This window comes from Tupaia chinensis, unplaced genomic scaffold (genome assembly GCF_000334495.1).
Source record: "Tupaia chinensis unplaced genomic scaffold, TupChi_1.0 Scaffold000132_1, whole genome shotgun sequence".
Classification (NCBI taxonomy): Eukaryota; Metazoa; Chordata; class Mammalia; order Scandentia; family Tupaiidae; genus Tupaia; species Tupaia belangeri.
In genome coordinates this window covers 2,779,275-2,798,145 of record NW_006159601.1, presented here as the reverse complement: position 1 = coordinate 2,798,145, position 18,871 = coordinate 2,779,275, and the positions used below count along the sequence as shown (strand labels likewise).

Below are 18,871 nucleotides of genomic sequence, written 5' to 3'. Positions count from 1 at the left end.
AATATACAGAATATTCATGCTGGGAAAATTCATTTTGCAAACTGTAATGATATACAGTGATTGGATGTATAAAAATAAAATAAAATAAAATAAATTTAAAATCTAGCTGTAGTTGGTGGCAAGGTGGTTACGGTGTTGGACTCCTACATGGTTGCCCACAGTTCGAATCCTGGACATGGAGGCTTGCTTTCTAATTCCTCTCCAATCCCCTGTGACCATATATGCCTTACAGCAAATTTAATAATAATAATAATTAATAAAATAAATAATTCTTTAAAGAAAGTAATGTAGAAATATCTGTTAAAATTATATATACTGTTATGTGTAACCCTACCTTGGGGGATCTATGCTTGGAGACAAAATTGTTACTTGTAAGAAAATACAGGAAAGCGTGTTTACTGGAGCTTGCTGATAGTGGCAGAAGTCATAAAGCAACCTGAAAAGAAAATGTACAGTTATTGAAAAGAATGGGATCCAAATCTGTTTATCTGGAAGGACATTCAGGGTGTACTTGTTAGGTGAGAAAAGCTAGGTGCACAAAAATGGGGGGGGGAATATAAAGTAATCCCACTCTTATTTAAAAAGCAACCCAGAATGCCTTTTATGTGTCTGATTTTGTTTTTGTGATTACAGAAAACTGTGGAGGATAGTGAAGATAGGCAGGATGGGAAGAAAGACAAAGGAGAGACCATTTATTAACCTTTTTTTTTTTTTTTTTAATTTGCCAGAGAGGGTGCATGCGTTTTCCAGAGAGAGCGAGCGTGCACAAAAGAATGTCCCCCTCCCCAGGGGGCACAGCCACGCTGCTGCTCCCTCTTCTCTTCCACCTCTCCCTTCTTTTGGGACCCTGGGCATGCATGCACACACACCTGGCGTGCCCCTTCAAGTGGCCAGTCTGGAACTCAACAACAGGAGGACTCGAATCTTGTGGTTGGTCAAGTGGGATCCTGTTGCCTTAGCCATCAGGCCATGGGTTTGTCCCTTTGGATGTAATATTACTGACAGAAATGACCACTAGTATTTTTGCAAATTTTGAAGAAGCATTTGCAAATAATAATGATATATTTTAAAAGAGCCAATTCACAGACTATCCCTCTAATTCTCACTTGCATGCAGATATGCTCTCTTGGATAAAACAGACCGGGATTAAGTTGCATAGAACTGTACATAACTCAAACCCTCCTATGGTTCTGGAGAGTTTATGTGGCTGGCTACCTTGCCATGTATAATCTGGCACATGGGATGGGAGAACCACTAGGCTATGAGCAACAGAACTACACACATTTTTTTGATTAGGAAAATAATTCTGAGAGCAGTGATCTAGGAAGAATAATCTGGCAACACATTGCAGAATAGATTAAGAAGGGAAGGAAGGGGGCCATCAGGTGGCATGGACGTTAAGACAGCAGACTCCACATGGCCAGCTGTGTGGTTTGAGCCCCAGGCCAGGTAGTTTGAAAATCACACCAGGTATGTATGTGTATATGACCAAAATCCCAAGAGGACACTGATGGAAAAGGGATTGCAGTGTGGCCATCCCCTTGGGAGGTTATGTCTCACTTAGTGCAGAATCCTACAGCAGACCAGCAGGTGGCATGGTGGTTAAGGGTGTTGGAGTCCCACATGGCCGACCACGGTTCAAGTCCTGGACCTGGTGGCTTGCTTTCTCACTTTCTCTCTCTCTTGGTGTGATCAAAATGGAAAATAATAATAATAAAGTTAAATAAAATAAAATAAAATAAGAATCCTATAGCAAACTTAAAAAAGGTGTGGGGGGGCAAGGAAGGAGGAAAATAATTAGAAGGGTACTGATAAGAATAATAAGAGTTTGACCTTTGGTACAACAAGTTTCTTCCTGTTGTGCTGGCTTCTCAGGGAACAGAAACTTAATTCCCTCTTGGCTTTCAGTCTTTTGTCCCTACTCCTTTTTTTTTTTTTTTTTCTTTTTTTTTGGAGAGGTTTTTGCTATAGGGCGTGTGTGCTCACCAGACAGACAGAGACATAGAGACAGAAAGCGAGAAATCACCCCCCAGGGGGGATGGTCACGCCGCAATCCCTTCTCCTCCATTCTCCTCTCGGGATCTTGGGCACGCACGCACACGCGCCCGGCATGAGATTTAAGCCACCGGGTCCGAGACGCGAACTGCGGTTGACTACGTGGGAGTCCAGCGACATAGCCATTACGCTAACTGCTGGTTCCCATTTTGTCCCTATTCCTTACCCAGAGAGTCTCTGTTGTCTCAGAAGTGTGTATCTTATTATGTGTTTTAATGATTTAAATTTCAAATGTAGGTATTTTTTAAAAATTATAAATTAATCATTTTGTTGTTTCATTTAGGATTTCTCTAATTTCTCTGGCTTTTGAAAACGCTGACATGCTTTAAGTAATAGTTTTCAACAACAATCGCTTACATATTTGTAATACCCTATTCTACCCGAGTGATGTGACAGGATAAACCAGGCTCTCCCTGTTCACTGTAAGATTGTTGTCTTCTAATTCCCCAGCTATTCATTCATTCAGTATCTTTTGTGGCTGCTCTCTTTGGATGCTTTCCACAGCCCTGTCCTTGGTCCTCCCCCCCTCCCTTTTTTTTCCTGAACACTATAGCAGTTCATTCTTAAATGACCTCATCTGATTTTCCTGCTTTAGCTAACACCTACTTACCCTGCATTTTCTCTCTGTGCACATCAGGTTGAACTCTTCTACTCTTTATAGAACAGACAAACTTATCCTACGACCTTTTGAATTGCTGCTGTATCCTACAAACAGAATATGTCAAAACTCTGGACAGAATATATCAAATTTCGAACATAAGCTGAAGAAAGAGAATTTAGAAATTCAGACAAAAATAAGACATCTCTACTCTCTTAGAGTATTCAGAGATTACACACACACTTATCTGAAAAATGGGCAAATGAATTCTTGCCTGACTCTCTAAGGAAGTCAGTACAGATGTACACTTCAGACTCTTCTGCTAGAATCATCTCCATTCTTTTCTTTTATAATAAAAAGTATATGAGTGTGTGTGTGTGTGTGTGTGAGACAGAGAGAGAGCAAACACCCTGAACACTTTCTCATCATGTCGTAATCCCCTTTTCCCAGACCTCCAGATCCTCAGGATCTTGGGCTTCTATGCCCATACCTAGCTTATTTTCAGGCTGACCCAGGGATCTGAACACACAGTAGGCCATGTGGCTTCCAGCACTGCAGTCCAGTTAAAAAACAGGCTGTACAATCTAGGCTGGGTTTTGTCAATTCCCACCCGTGTGAAAAACAAAGAAAAAAACTTCTGCTACAAAAGGTTGTACATTGGAAATTTTACTGACAAGTTACTCTCTTAGTTCAGATTTTCTAAAAAATCAACCTCACGAAATAACCTCAAAACCCTTCATTTCCAAGGTCTAACTATCCTAACCTGTTCAGTGGTAAACGTACCAAAGTTATTCCAAGAAACCGAAAAGCAATACATTTCAAAGTCTTAGCAAATTGAGGGACTATCCACAACTGAAAATACATTCTTCATTATGTGTACTTTCTCTTTGTATCCAAAACCAATTGTCCGTCTGAGGACTGATTTCCTATCTGAGGAAGATAACCTGGGCTATCGTTCCTTAGTGATATTTCTATCTGCTGACATTTTCCTTTCCTGGGAAGATTAGAGTTACAATCCATTCCCATGTACCCAATTGATTGATGTGTCAAGTTTTGTTCATGCATGCATACAGTTTACTTAGCTGAAGTCTTACTATGTGTAAGACACATAACAACGGAGGTTGAGAGTGAGGGCTCAGTGCGTGAAAGATGCTAACATTTCAGATACAGCACAAGTCTCTCTTGTGGAGTTGACATTTAAGTGGAGATGTAAATAAAAAAGTGAATCATTTTGATATCTGGGGAGAGAACATTCCAGGCAAAACTTCCTCAGCTTTGGGCTCATACATTGAGGGACCTAGAAAGAGGACTATGTTTCTCCTACGAAGGAGACATCCTTATAAAATTAGAAGGGGAAAACCTGTGTTATACCTAGAATGTATAACCTAAGGCGAAATGTTTTTCCTTGGTATCTTACCACTTCACGTTCAGGATGGCAGGGTGCACAGACTGCTTTCCCCCATGGGTGACTAAGTCTTCTGCTGGCTCATTCCTAACTACTTAGTCCACATCCAGTTAACTCATTCTTTCCTTCATCTCTGACTCCCTGTTACTGCTTTTCTTATTCCAAAGGGCCAAATCAACTCTAGTTTCCTAATCAAGCACACATTTTCTTCCTCAATATGCCTTCCCAGGAAGGAGCTTGACATCTTCAAGTATATTTTTCAAATATACGTTTGAAAAAGTAAACTGGGGAAGTGGGGGTGGGAGGGATAGAATTGTGCGAAGATCACCAGGCGGTTTTCGGTGAGATTGAGGATTTTTATCTTCATTTTTGTATGCCCAGTGCCTAGCTCGATAAATGTTCGCTGTTGCAAGTGGAATTGGAAGGACCTTTGAGATCATCCAGTTAACCTCCCACTCCACCCCTCTCAAGAATTCCTTGCCTAGCACAAGTCTTTGTAACTCTTCCATTTATTAACACAACAATGTAGCTAAGCTGCTTCTGTATTTCCTAGTGTCCATACTGAGACAGGCTCACAGGAAGCAAAAGAGCCAGTCACCTGAACTGAAATTTCGAACTTTCCTTTTCTTTTTTCATGTATTTGTATTTCTTCCGCTAGTTTCTCTTTTTATTCTTTTCTCTTTTAAGCATGTCTGTAGTACACCCAAAGCACTATGCAGCTCTATTAAATGACATCAGTGATTAAAGGGTCACTCATCTTTAATATACTAGAAATTACTTCAATTAATTTTCCTTTAAAAATGATTCTTCTTAGATTATATTAAAAATCTTGGGACCAGTAGTTAGCGTAATGGCTATGTCGCTGGACTCTCATGTAGTTGATTGTGGTTTGAGTCCTGGACCCGGTGGCTTAAACTCATGCCCAGAGCGTGCCCAAGATCTCAAGAAGAGAATGGAGGAGAAGGGACTGCGCATGGCCATCCGCCCTGGGGGGAGGGGTGGTGATTTCTTGCTTTCTGTCTCTCTCTTTCTGGAGAGTCCACGTGCCCTATAACAAAAACCTCTCCAAAAAAAGAAAAAAAAAAAATCTTTCTCCAGTCAGTGACTAAAGTCACTAATGCCAGCCTGTGATATCCTCTACCTAATAGAAAAATCTGCCAACTACCTTACTAACAAAATATCCTAGGAGAGTCAAGGCTAATTAAACAGAGTTTTTTTTTTTTTAAAGTTAAGCAATAAAGCATATCTGCCATGCCATTATGACTCCTTATCCCCTTTTACTTTAGCCCCTGAAAACTATAAATCATCTTTTGGGGTGAAATAACGGGTATTCGAAAAAAACAGGTTATTTTTAGTACAAACATATGAAACCAAAGTTCTTAAGCAGATGATTCTCACCAAGAAATTCTCAAACAATTTCTGCTCAGAAGGAACGGTTACGAAATGTATCATCATGATTTCAAAGGCCACATACTAACAACTAAAAGTCACTTAATTTTTAAACTACTCTCAGGAAGACCAAAAATTTCTTTTAAGATGAGGAAGCATACAAGTAGAAAATATACAAATTTTATATTGTTGTTACAACCCTGTTAAACTATTTTATGGATGTAAATAAAGTTGGTATACTTGACTTCTTGCTGTAATGATAGTAGTTAATTTTCTGATATACTGAGGAAGTAGGTGGGAAATTACTTGGAAATCGTCGGAGAAATTCAGATTACATTATATCTGCTATCACCAAATTCCCTTCAAGTCCAAGGCAAAGGCAGGCCAGGCCCACCTTACTTGAACATAAAATACACACTCATGAAAAAGAAATCAGTCTTAGGAGGTGAGTAATCTGTATTTTTTTGGTACTATGTCAAGAAAAGAGAATATATAAGCTGTTAGCATAAAAGTTCCTTAATAACTTAAAGAAAACACAAATCGAAAAGCCACTGAGTATCATCCATGTCAGAGTATTCACCCTAGGAGACTATGCACTCAATCTAGCCATATTAAGCATAAAATTAAACGTTTTCATCATTAAACCTGGATTCTTTCAAATACCTTCAACAAAAACAAGTGTTATAGTTTAAAAGAATATTAAACTTGTAAATTTTTGAAATACTCAAATTATTTAGTCACAAAAATGAGGAAAATGGTCAAGCTAAATAAGGAATAAATACATGTTCTGGTTGGGCAAGTACATTTAGGTGTTTCTATCATGCAATGAGTCCAATTTCCTCTTCTGGTTAACAAGGGAGCTCTGAAGGCAGTTTTAAAAAAGGAATAATATATACAGTGCCCGAAGGTTTGCATATATTAAATTCACTCTGGGTTTTTTGTTAAAAAATAAAACCCATCTATTTTATAGTAACACACTGCACTTAATAAACCCAGCTGGATTCCAGACGATAAATTTCAAATCATGTTTTAATTAAAATCTTTAAACTTTCTGCCTAAGAAAGCTGCCTACAAACTTATGTTTTACACTGGTATGTTTACCAATTTAAAATGCCATTTAATTTGTTTCAGTTCTGGCCTCTGTGATAATAAAAATTTTTATAAAAGATTTATAACTGGTGTAATCCATCCAATTTGTTTTATCAAAGTTTTTTTTCAATAAAGTGAAAAGAAGATGTAGTAAAGTTCTTATCCTCTAAAATGTCTGTACTTAAGATAAATTTTCGTATTCAACACACTTAGAAGTTCTTTTGCACAAAGCTTCTCTAAATATAAAGATAATAAACATTAAAAAAAATGTAAAACTGAGCACTTCATTTTCAGGCAGATTAAACTTTCTCGATGACAAATAACCTCTGCATACTTATGGCTATTAAACTAACATGTAACAACAAAATCTACTGAAACATTTTGGTAAAGGAACTACCAAAAAAATCAAGGCTAGGGGGTGAAAAAAAAAAAACAATAGAAAGATAATTATCTTGGGTTTGAGAGCTATAAATACATTAGTCATTCTGAAATTGGGATCTGTGACCCTTGAGGGGTTGTTACATTAAAGACACTAAAAAATTCTTTTTTTTTTTTTTTTGGAGAGGTTTTCGCTATAGGGCACGTGCGCTCGCCAGACAGACAGAGAGAGACATAGAGACAGAAAGCGAGAAATCACCCCCCCAGGATAGTCACGCCGCAATCCCTTCTCCTCCATTCTCCTTTCGGGATCTTGGGGACGCAGGCACACGCGCCCTGCGTTTGTTTTAAGCCACCGGGACCGGGACGCGAACCGTGGTCCACTATGTGGGAGTCCAGTGACATAGCCATTATGCTAACTGCTGGTTCCCAACACTAAAAAATTCTTAAGAGCTTGATAATAGGAAATACCTACCAGTCACAAATGTCATGACATACTTAATGAACGAGGGTCAGGCCAGCTTGGGCTGAGTGAACTTGGCAGAGCTTTAAAAATTCCACCTTGCATTTTTATAATGCTTTTTTAATTTTCAAAGTAAACACACGTGCACAAATCTTGTTAGGAAAAAATGCATGGTGTTCTCACTATTTTACGGAAGTCACCGCCATAACAGAGAGCAGTAAGTGATGACACAAATATATGCAGGAGAGCACTGGCTTGATCCCATTTCTCCTTTACTCACTGTGTTTAATGATTCACTGTTGACAAATAAAAATGATAAAGATCCACGAGGGATTTCTAACACACCAAATATTAAATATTTCTCTTCCAATCAGTCTTCAGGTCTCTGGGATATTCTTTTCTCTTTAAATGTCTCAGGTTTTTCTGCCTGTGACATTGAGTAACAGCTACCTTCTGAACTATGTGGGTATTTGACTGAATCAGGAACTTAACACACAAACTAGGATAAAAGCTTTCAATGAGTTAAGAGATTTCCATGAAATGAATGTATGCAAAGCGCTCTTAGCAGTGCTGTGGGATCCTTAGTGTGTGCTCATTACAACTAAAGAAAGGTTAGCAAAATGGACAGGTAGAGAAGAATATGGATATTCCACCTTCTAAAAATTGAAGTTAGAGGAACTATTATAAAATACCTAGTTAGTCTGTATCATGTCATGATTATTTGTTTTAAATCGCTAGAAAAGACACAGGTGCCTGCTAGGGCTGCAGATAACTGAGAACCAGTATATTCATGATGGATGACCACTAATTAATTCTATAGCCTTTCCCTAAACGCTTTTTCTGGGTCTGCTTTTCATATGAAAAACTGAGGGGTGAGCAATAGATGAACTCTCAAGTCCATTTAAGATCTAATGTAAAATTATAATTCACACATCAAGCAAGCGCTGAGAATTCAAGCGCCTCACCCCCTGGGCTCTAGCAACATTTACATTTTATTAACTTTTTTTTATGTACCACCAGCTGCATTATAAAATCTGTACCTTATCAAAAACATCAATTCTGGGCTCATTCTTTGTTTTGTACTTGATAATGTATTAAGAAAATGTCAAAGAACCAATATGGGCATACTATTCCCTTTGTAATGACTTTCCTCACCAAACTGATAGATTAAGAGGATAGGAGAATTTTAGACACACAGATACAGGCCCACTCAGGTGTTTTCTAAACAATTCAGACATAGTTGTAAAGATAGTATTTATGATGCCCAAATGCCTAATTACCCTAGGTCATAGATTGGCTTTGCTCAGTCTAGAATCCAGGTCTTTGAATTTTTAGTCCAATTGTTATTCCAGTATTTCTTCTATTGAATAATTAACTTGTTTAGAAGGGCTCTGGGAGGAAAAAAGGAACAAACACTAAATTTTACATTACTATTGAAATCATGTTAAAAATAAAGAAGCCCTTCTCCCTAATAATTACAAAATAAGAATTAAAAACAGTAACAACGTAAAAGTGCCCATAAAAAGCAGAGCTTTAATGTTCAACATGTGACAATCATAAGGGCGTAAGTCATAGCATTGCCCTAACCAGCATGAAATAATAAATCACGCACAGAATAGGATGTCATTTTGCAATAGCTTTCAAAATTTGGCTACCAAATATACTTTCATAATAGCCACAGCTAAATATCATCATGGACATTATGAAATCAACTAGAAAAAAGGCTAATTTTGTTATAAAAGAAATAGTAAAAGTTCACTTTTTTTGCAATGATCTATATATATCTTAAAAACAGCATATGTGTTCATCTGAACTCTCAAATTATTAGTTCCCCCAAAAATTCAAGGTATGATATGTGTGAACATCTGCAACTAATTAGACTATTAAGCCTTTTTCTCCCCTTTTATTTATATACATATATGCATATATATATACATATATAGGTGTCCTGTAATGTGAATGAAAAAAAATTCTAAAATGAGTATTTTCACTAATCTTACTATATTATAGGCTCTTGTTGAATCTCGTTAAAAAGAACGATTATTTTAAAGCACTAACATTTGGATTACACTGGAAAAGGATGTGTAAGCATGCAGCTACACCAGGATGTTATTAATATTTAAAGTTTGAGAGACAAAATTAGGAGATGGCACACTTAAATCAAAATAATTGGCTTTAAGGACCTCATTGCAATATAAATAGTTTAAACGACTGTCCTGCACTTGTAGAACCCCATAATTTATCCTGCCTATGTACCATTAATTAAGAATTAAATTTTATTAATAATCTAGCAAAAAACCACATAACCCATGGAAACACATTACCAAAGAAAAGGGTTGTACTTCACAGTGAGTTGGCTATATATATATATATATATATATATATATATATAAAAGTGCACTAAGAAATATGAAATGGTTATATCAACATAAGACATCATTATTCTGACTACACGCAAGTCATTAGATTTCCATTAATAGCAGTCAAAATAAAAGTGGGACAAATACGAACTTGTTAAACGAAATAATCTAAAATTAAAATATTCCTTCCTTCCTTTTTTTTGGTAGGGCAATAAAGCTGAGCTAGAAACAATATAATTCTAAACCAATTAGGGTTATACTGACATAATCAGCTTTAGATTTCTGCCTCAGATAAAAGAAACTAAATTGTAATCCTGACTGGTACACTTCCTTTATATATAAGCACAGCCCCGAATATCTCTCTTCTTAAACCTCTGAATTCATGACAGTTGAACCAAATTTTACATTTTTGGAACCATTCTTGAGATTCCTGAATTTATTTCCACCATTCCACCTCTGCTGCTCCTGCCTCCTCACTCTTCCTCTCCCCAGTTCACAAACTCTACTGGAAATCCTGCACTTAAGAGGTAAGCATGATGGTATTGAGAAAGAAAGCAGTGATCTGCCAAATCTAGGTGTTTGGGTTTGAAACCACTCTCTATAACTAGTTCAAACTGTTAGGAAATCCTAGCTTCTTCTTAATATGCAAAATGAAAAACAATCACCAATCCAAGTCATATTCTAATCTCATTTAACACAGAAATGATCACACACAGCTCAAAGGGAAGGAAACACTTAACAGAACTTTTCTTTAAAATGGAAGCCCTCCATAGCAGTATTTTTATTTACTTGAGAAATACAAAGCCCAAGTAGAAAATGCCAGAAGAAAATGAGAGCAGCTGGGTCTCTGGAGCTACAGAAAGAAGGAGAACATGGGCTTACATCCTTCCGTAAAGGTCAACAAGTAATTGATTTTTTTTTTCTGTTATACATTAATACAACAAAATATTTTTTGGAAATCTTTTATGCAAAGGAATTTACCAGTATATATTTTCCATGACTCAGAAATAGGGAATCAAGTGTACATTAATTTGGCAAATACCTGTCAATACTACCCTGCACAATTACTTCTGATGCAAATATTGCTAAGATATCCTGAGAAAGGTAAATACCATTCAGAACAAACCGATTTCACCTATCTAATTCATTCATATAAGTAGTTGTATATAATAAAAATTCAATGCTAATTAAATTAATAATCATTAAAATAAGAAAAATAGGTGTGTTAAGAGCTATGCCGAAGACCTATTCTCAACATAACGTAAATTAAGATTTCCCAACATAACTAGGCTATTTCAATCACCTGCAGGCCAGAGTGGATTAAGACTTACATAACTAACCAATTACTGCAGATGCTCTGTCATTCACACTAGGCATTTATACTAAAATAAACCCTTTTGATCCAATCGCTCCTCCACTAAAATCTCAAAAGGCCCCTAAAGTGATCTCTACCCACATATTAATTTCGCTATTAATACGATTTTCATTTAACCTACATTTATGTGAGGTATATTTCAGAGTAAGTTTTCCATAAAATTAAAAATATTCATTAACATATAGAAAGTAGTCAGACTACATAGCTGTAACACAAGAAGACAAATTGAAAATAACATTATGAATACAAGTCATGTTATCTATTATCATTGTATAATGAGACTAGCCAAAGAAACATCACAAGCCATCTCAATAAAATCTGACTTCATTTCATGCTGGTCACATATTTTGGTAGTAGAGTCATTCCACACTAAATTGGCACATCTGAATATACTGTGTTTAGAAGTTTTCTCTTTTACTAATAATCATATAGCTATAACAAGGGGTATATATTTTTTAAAAGATTATAACACTAAAAAAAGGTAAATATACTGTATATCCAAGAACAAATATCCTTTAACATTTAAAAGTCACTATGTCAATGAGTATCAGAAGTTGTAAGCTTACAAGACACTGAAACACCCATTGCTAGAACGTTTGGAAGAGAGAAAAAGAAAAGGTAGGGGACCAACAGATGGTGTAGTGGTTACTATATTGCTGGTCTCCCACGCAGTCAACCACGGTTTGAATCCAGGATCAGGCAGTGTAAAAGTCACGCCAGGTGCACGTATGTGTGTGCGCACAAAATCCCAAGAGGAGACTGGAGGAGAAGGGACTGTGGCATGGCCATACCCTGGGGGGGGGGATGATTTCTTGCTTTCTGTCTCTCTGTCTCTTTTTCCAGTGATTGCTCACTGCCTATAGCAAAAATCTCTCAAAGAAGAAAAACGAAAAAGGTAGGAAGTGAAGAAAATATCTATTAAAAGAAAATATCTGTTATAGTCAAAACGAAATTTCTTCTTTATGCTTCCTCTCTTTTTGAGAAAATGCACAGCATTATGTTAATAAAAAATGAGAATGGAATAGAGTATACTTCACTCATCCTATAGCTGTACAGGTCTTCAATTTTATTACTTTTATAAATTTAAATACAGATTAATAACCAGAAATGATAAAAATCTACAAAAAAAATGTAGAAGCTTCATTAATCATCAAGCCTTTGACTCCACTAAGACTGCATTTACAAGTTGATCCTTCATCATTCTTTGTCTCCAATGATCTAACCCTTCAGGAAATGGTCAACTTTCTAACACAAATTTCAACATAATCCCAATAAAAGCTCAAATTCCACCCAAAACCACTTAATTGCTCTCTCTCTCTTTTCAATGCTAAAGTGAAACAATGTTAAAAATTAAATTATGCAGAAGTGTGCCATGGTCAAAGTCATAAGTGTAGGCTAATTTCGGTATTTAAAATTTCGGTGTTTAAAAAAGCTTATTAAGTTAGGCTGGCTAGATTGCTTTACTTAAGGAATGGATTTGAAGATCAGATTTGCTCTCAATGAACAGAAACCTTAAAAAGAAAATGCTTTATTATGCTCAATCATAATTTTCTAATTTCACAATTTAATGTGATAACCTGATGTTGTGCTATACTGACACATCTGAGGAAACTGCCTTCTCCCTATAAGGGGGTTGTTCTGCTTTGCTTTTAAGCATTCTGAGAAAAAGCAATTTTAAGTGGCTTTTTTAAAAAGTCAAATGACAATTTACGCTTTTGTATGTAAAAAGAAGGGAAGTGAAGTTATTAGTAGCACTAATATTATATCAAAAGTCAGCAAGTCAGCATTCAAACAAGTTGTGATCTCAACATTTTGATTTGCTTACTGATCACTCAGGGTCACTGGTCATAGCTGAGGTTTGCCTAAAGCATGTAACATATAGAGAAGAGAAAGCAATTTCAGTTATATCAGAGCTGTTGTTTGGAAACAAAAGGCTAATTCAATGATGGTTAGAAAAGAAACATTGTTTCAATTTATTTGGATGAGGCTTTGTTCTGGGTAATCATAGTTCCCAGTGCTCAATTAATGCTATAAGATAAAAATTTTCAAACCTTACCAAATAATCCTGCTTGAAGCATTACCTCTTTTTGTTCAGATGCAGACTAATTATAATTTCAAACTACACAGTAGCATAAAAATAATCATTTCAATGGCTATTTAAAAAACTTCTAAACAGCGATGTCATCATGGCCTTGCCTATCTCCATTAGGTTGTTACCGGGCAGATTAAAAATATGTGACGCTAATTCGTACATCATAAAGTACTATAAAAGTTAAAGTATCAAAATTACCTAGTGACTTAACAGTAACTATGTTCATTTAAGATTTATACTCCCTAACCTAGAGCTCATTTTATAGAGCTTAATGAAAGCTCAGAATGAATGGAAAATAAGTTTTGTTCCATGCCCCCCCCCCTTTTTTAATAAGGGAAATGAAAACAATACATGTTGATTATCAGGACAAAGTGCATTAATAATCCCCAAGAGTTTCTTTTCTAAGATGTATTTTTTTGTACAATCGCAGGTTTCATAAGTCAGTTTAATAGTTTCCTACAAATCTTGACTGATAGGCATGGCAATTGTGCTGGAAAAAGAAATGTTACACTATAAAGATATATGTGATTAAATGTAATATAAAATGAATAAATAAATAATAAAACAAAGATATCACTTCAACCAAACAAATAAACATGACTAATAATAGGACAAGTAAAAAAAAAAAAGTAGTTTCCTACAGATAGCTTATTCAAATTAACTGTACTTCAAGACAACCAAATATCTGACTGCCATTGGCAAAATTTTTGAGATTTGAAAAGTTTAAAACACAGCATGTGTGTAACATTTAAAATGTTTATGCAATAAGAAACATCTCAAATCTCCTTATTGAAACATTTTAAACCTTTAATTTAGAAAGACAACAATAAAAAGCTGAAGTAGCATTCTTCTGTGTAAAAGATCATTAAACAACAGATTAGCAAGGAATTTGCATTAAGAACCATGTCCCCCCCCCCCACTTTGGATACGAAACTACTATCTTGAAAGAAAAATGGAATATAGCTTATATCTAAGTCTAAATTTTTTCCCTAACAAGAAAAGCTTCCTACACAAAGGGAAAAGAAAAGCACCTCAGTGTTAGGATACTTTTTATAGAAAAGTATTTTAAAGAGATTTAAATCCTCTATGACTCATTAATAGGAAAAGTAACTACTGCTAATATTTGGGGAAAAAAAACTTCAAATGGTTACATTCACATAAATCGCTATGTCTACCATGCCTTCCTCGAAAAAGAAAACAACACTAATTCGTCGATGGCATGTCGCTACAATCCATGTTTTTATGTTTTTTTTTTCACACCTCAAGTGGATATACAATCCATCATTTATCGGAATTGGGGATGGGGTACTGCTTAGATAATGACTAACACATTTATCTACATTTAGAACTTTTCTCTGACAACTCAATTTTAATGGACCTTTTTAAAGTCAGACAGATAAATGTCAGTATACTTCTAAGTGAGGAAAAAGGAGAGAGAGAAACAAATTAAAAGGCAGCTGAGATCTGAAGCTTAACAACTCTGACCATCAGTTCATCTGCTTGAGAACTTGCAGGAATATTTTAAAGTAAAATTCTATTTATTCTGCACTATGTTGCCACCAATTCCTTTCTTAAAGAGACTGGCTGCAGACATAACCTGTCTACTTGAGGCGGGGAACCCTGTGAACAAAACCTGTGTCTAATACTATGGGCTGGCACACTTTGCACACCAACGCTTGGTGATATCAAAACTTGAATTCTTCAACAGAAGGTCCCAAGAGAAGAACAGAGCTTCCTGGTAATACTTGTAATTTTTTTAACTTTAATATCAAACTAACACTTTACAAAGTACACATACAGCAGGACAACTTCTGTACGTAAGGTATTAAGGACTATTTTTTTTTTTTTTTAGAATTTAAAAGCATATTCTAAAACAACTAAATCAACACGCGCAATAAATATACTGTATTATGAGACATGACCCTCTCCTGGTTTATACAACTTATCTTTATGATACCAGTTAGTAAGCTGTATTATTTTAAAGTGTTTAAATAAAATCTCCAACCACTGGACAGTGAGATACTGAACATCTCTACAATATTCAAGGAAAAAAAACTTAAAATAGTTATGTACAGAAAAATCTTTTAGGTTGTCTATCTTACCCACTTTTAAAAGAGTACTCAGACTGACTTCTATGAAAAAATACATAAATCCTAGGAGCACACATAAAGATAAATGAATATTTAAATCTGTCAGTCTATTTTAAATGTACTATTCTTGCAAAATAGAAAAAGCTTTAATCTTACCTTGAGTAGCCATTGGAAAAAACTGATCGGCCAGAGAAGTTCAAAGTTCCCAAGGAAGTCAAGTTCTCATCTCCAGATCCTTGGCACCTATTCCAATTTTCTGAACTAACAGGAATTGGTGGAATGACATTAAAAATGGGCTTCTGATCCTGCTGTTGAGAAAGGGTTGCTGTATTCATGTCGTAATGGTACATCTGTCCTCCAGAGGTACTCACACCATGAACAGAAATGGCAGACATTTTATTACCGATTATATTTGCTCCGGAAAAGTTTGCCTGACAGTAAACTGGGCCCAGTTTCTCTTGCTTAATTACTCCAGGGGTGCAGAGTTCGATGAAATCTTCTTTTTCAGTTTTCACTTGGGGCAGTGGTACACTCTTGGGGCTCGATAAAATCAGATCTCCATTATCCTTAATTTTAGGTTTAGTGTCCGGTAAAATGAGAGGCTTGCAGTCCTCCTTCAAATTTCCTTCCGAAAGGAATGGATCATCCTCGACTGCCAAAGGAGAAAGCAAACAGTTTTCATCTAGCAACAGGTCTGATCTCCAAGGGCTCTCATTTGTCTCTCTACCTGGGGACGCAGAAGAAAACTCCAAATCCTGCAAAATATCAAAGGTGCTTTGGTCTGCAGTACACAACTTCACATTGCCACCGTTGGTGCCAGTCTGGCCCTTTAAATTTTGTTGTTCCGAAGATACATCAGAGGGAGTTTCTGGGAGTTCTTTCTCTAGGAGGGCAGCAGATACAGCAACAGATGCTGAGATCTTGGGGTGCTCTGGAACACTGGTCGACCTATTGAGGTTTGCGATGCTTTCTTCCAGAAGCTGCAAGTTTGTTTCCCCAGAGGAAAGGCTGATTTGGCCCTGCTGTGGGAATCCCAGGTCATTTCCCATCACTTTTGTTTCTGTTTCTCCCATATATAATCCCATGGAGAGTGAAACTGCTTTGGACAGATCTGGCTGCTGCACATTGCTTACTGAACCTTTTGGAAAATCAACCAAAAGTCTTTGCTGCTTGGAGTCTGACTGAGAAGTAGCAGCCAGTGAGGGTGAAGGCGTAGAAACCTTGACAGTAGCTCCTCCCCTTCGGGTTTTATAGAAGTCCATCACATTTCCTCTCTCCTGACCATGCACACTGCTGGGGATTTCTTCACTGGGGGAGGTTAATGATTCTTTGGAATCCATCAGTGATTATGAGCTACGAAAAGAAAAAGGAGGGGGGATATTATAAGCTGTGTAAGTCACATTATCTCTGTGATACAATCCATAAGAGACAGCCCATTAAATGAACCTTTTAGTTAATTCCAAATCAAATTCTTTATTATCAGAGAGTAGTTTTAATCTTCCAGAATAAAAAGCCACATCCCCGTTCCCATTCAGTGTGCCACATTTAAAAGTACAATGCAGTCCATTGGCACAGCTGAGGACAAAACTATATCGAACTAAGCTTGGCTATTCATCCTGCCACCCACTGAACGAACGTGTAGCTTTGTTAATCAAAGACATTATAATTTATTACATCTGATTATTTTAAAGAATCAAGTTGATGCCAGAGTATTTCACTTAAAAAGTATGATCATTCCAATTCTTACCTCTCTCCAATCGCAACTGTTTGCTTTTCTGAGAATCAATACATAACATTTGATAAATACTGTGCTCGAATTCTTAATTCCTGATTACTCCCAAATTCCCCTCCTAACAAAGAATCACACCTCCAACCCTTTCAGAACAACTTCACTGGTGAAACACGTACATTTTATTTGAAAAATAAACAATCTTCTAATAGGCTGGGAAAAGGTTCTTATTCTTAACCCGTATTTCTAACTGGATATGCCTGTCCAAGAGTGCCTACTTTTAAACTGTAGAAGTGTGAAATGAGATATATAGTACACAGACCAACTAAGATGTAAATGTTTAAAGAATCAGACAACATGCAGTAGCTGCTCAGGCAATTTTAGCTTATTTAAATGTAACTTAAACATAGCTGTCTATCGTAACTTGCAATAATACCTAGATCTAGATTAAGCTATGCTTATCTTTTTAAATTACTTTAAGACCCCAGTATGAAGTATTGTTTACCTGTGAAAGAAAAATTTTCCTTTCCGAATACTGAAGTACTGAAAAACAGAAAAACTCAGAAACAGAAAAACCCATCTAAATCTGGGTAAAACCGTAACCAATAAAAACGCTTAGAATAATTTTCTCTGCATTCTAAACCTTCACTTATCCCAATTCTGAGCCCATTTTCAAGAGGCTTAGGTTGCTGGTATATTGTTAATAATCAGGATGATCTAAGAGACGGACAAAGACTTTGATAAGCACATTTAGGACATGATAGCTAAAGCCAGTCTAAAAAGGAAACTTTCCCTGTAGGAAGACTCTAAGAAGCAAAAACGGTAAGAGTCCTCACCGAAAGAGGACTATGATGAAGATGGAAGAGGGATAGGGACCAGCGACTACACATTTTGAAGGTAAACCGCTTATCTCTCGGCCCCTTCGCCTTGTTTATATGATAGCGATCTCTAAACAGGTATCAAATGAAGCCTAATGAATTTCCACGCCGCTTTTTTGACAGCTGCCTTCAAACCCGAAACCAAAACAATGCTTCATAAAACGAAACGCTCCCTCAAGCGACATTATCACCCAGTTTAAACTGCAAATAACCCTGTTACATTAACGGGTCCCTAAGAATCATGCCACGGGGTCTTAAGTGGTATTACAAGGCTGCAGTTACCAAGTCTGAAACCCCAAACGTCAAACAAGCACTTGTCAAAAATCGCACCACGAAATGATTACGAATTAGGGAGGGTCTTTTTCTAAAAGGGGTCACTTAGGAACGTCACGCGCGAAGTGAAGCCAAACGCTGCAGAACAAGCCCTGGGGCAGGGGGAGTGCGAGGTTGAGAGAGAAATGTGTCCAGACCTGTTGCGTTCTCTCCGACACGCCCACTTCTACCAGATAACACCAGCCCTGGCCGAAGTCTCCAAGTTGCAGGCTGTCAGCCCCCTGCGTGTGAACACACACACTCGCACACGCACACACCCCTCGCACACTCGCCAGAAACCAGGCGCACTGGAGCCTCGACAGGAACCCTGATCACGCTCGGGGGCACTAGGGCGGAGTGGAAATATTCGGGCGAGTAGAATTTAGACGCGGCGGCTTAGCGTTTACCATAAAAATGGGTGTCTGGGCGGCCCCCGACGAGGGAAAAGACAGGGTGACTTGGGGGAAGGAAAAGCCAGGATTCCCACCCGGGGACCAGAGGCAGCTGGACAGGGCTCCTCGCGCATTCAGGGCTCAGGTTCCTACCCAACGACCCAGTCGGGGGACGGCGGCGGCGGGAGAGGAAGAGGCCAGTGCTGTCACCCGCGCGCTGCCCTTTCGTCACCGGCCCCCGGCTCTCGCCGGCCCCCACCCCCACT

General features: G+C 37.3%; 1 protein-coding gene across 7 annotated transcripts in view; it reads right to left on the bottom strand.

Moving 5' to 3' along the window:
• NR3C1 (nuclear receptor subfamily 3 group C member 1) overlaps positions 1 to 18,871 on the bottom strand; it is a 94,157-nt gene that overhangs the window by 73,253 nt on the left and 2,033 nt on the right. Inside the window, exons 1-2 of one of the 7 annotated variants that reach the window (XM_006144783.3) lie at positions 17,529 to 18,861; positions 15,451 to 16,647 (exon numbers count right to left, since the gene is read on the bottom strand). In XM_006144783.3, coding sequence (XP_006144845.1) covers positions 15,451 to 16,634 — 1,184 coding nt within the window. In that variant the 5' untranslated portion in view covers positions 16,635 to 16,647; positions 17,529 to 18,861. Of the gene's footprint in view, positions 1 to 15,450; positions 16,648 to 17,041; positions 17,062 to 17,528; positions 18,862 to 18,871 lie in introns of those variants that run through there. The other 6 variants (XM_014586398.2, XM_006144780.3, XM_006144782.3 and 3 more) reach the window with 6 other exon arrangements.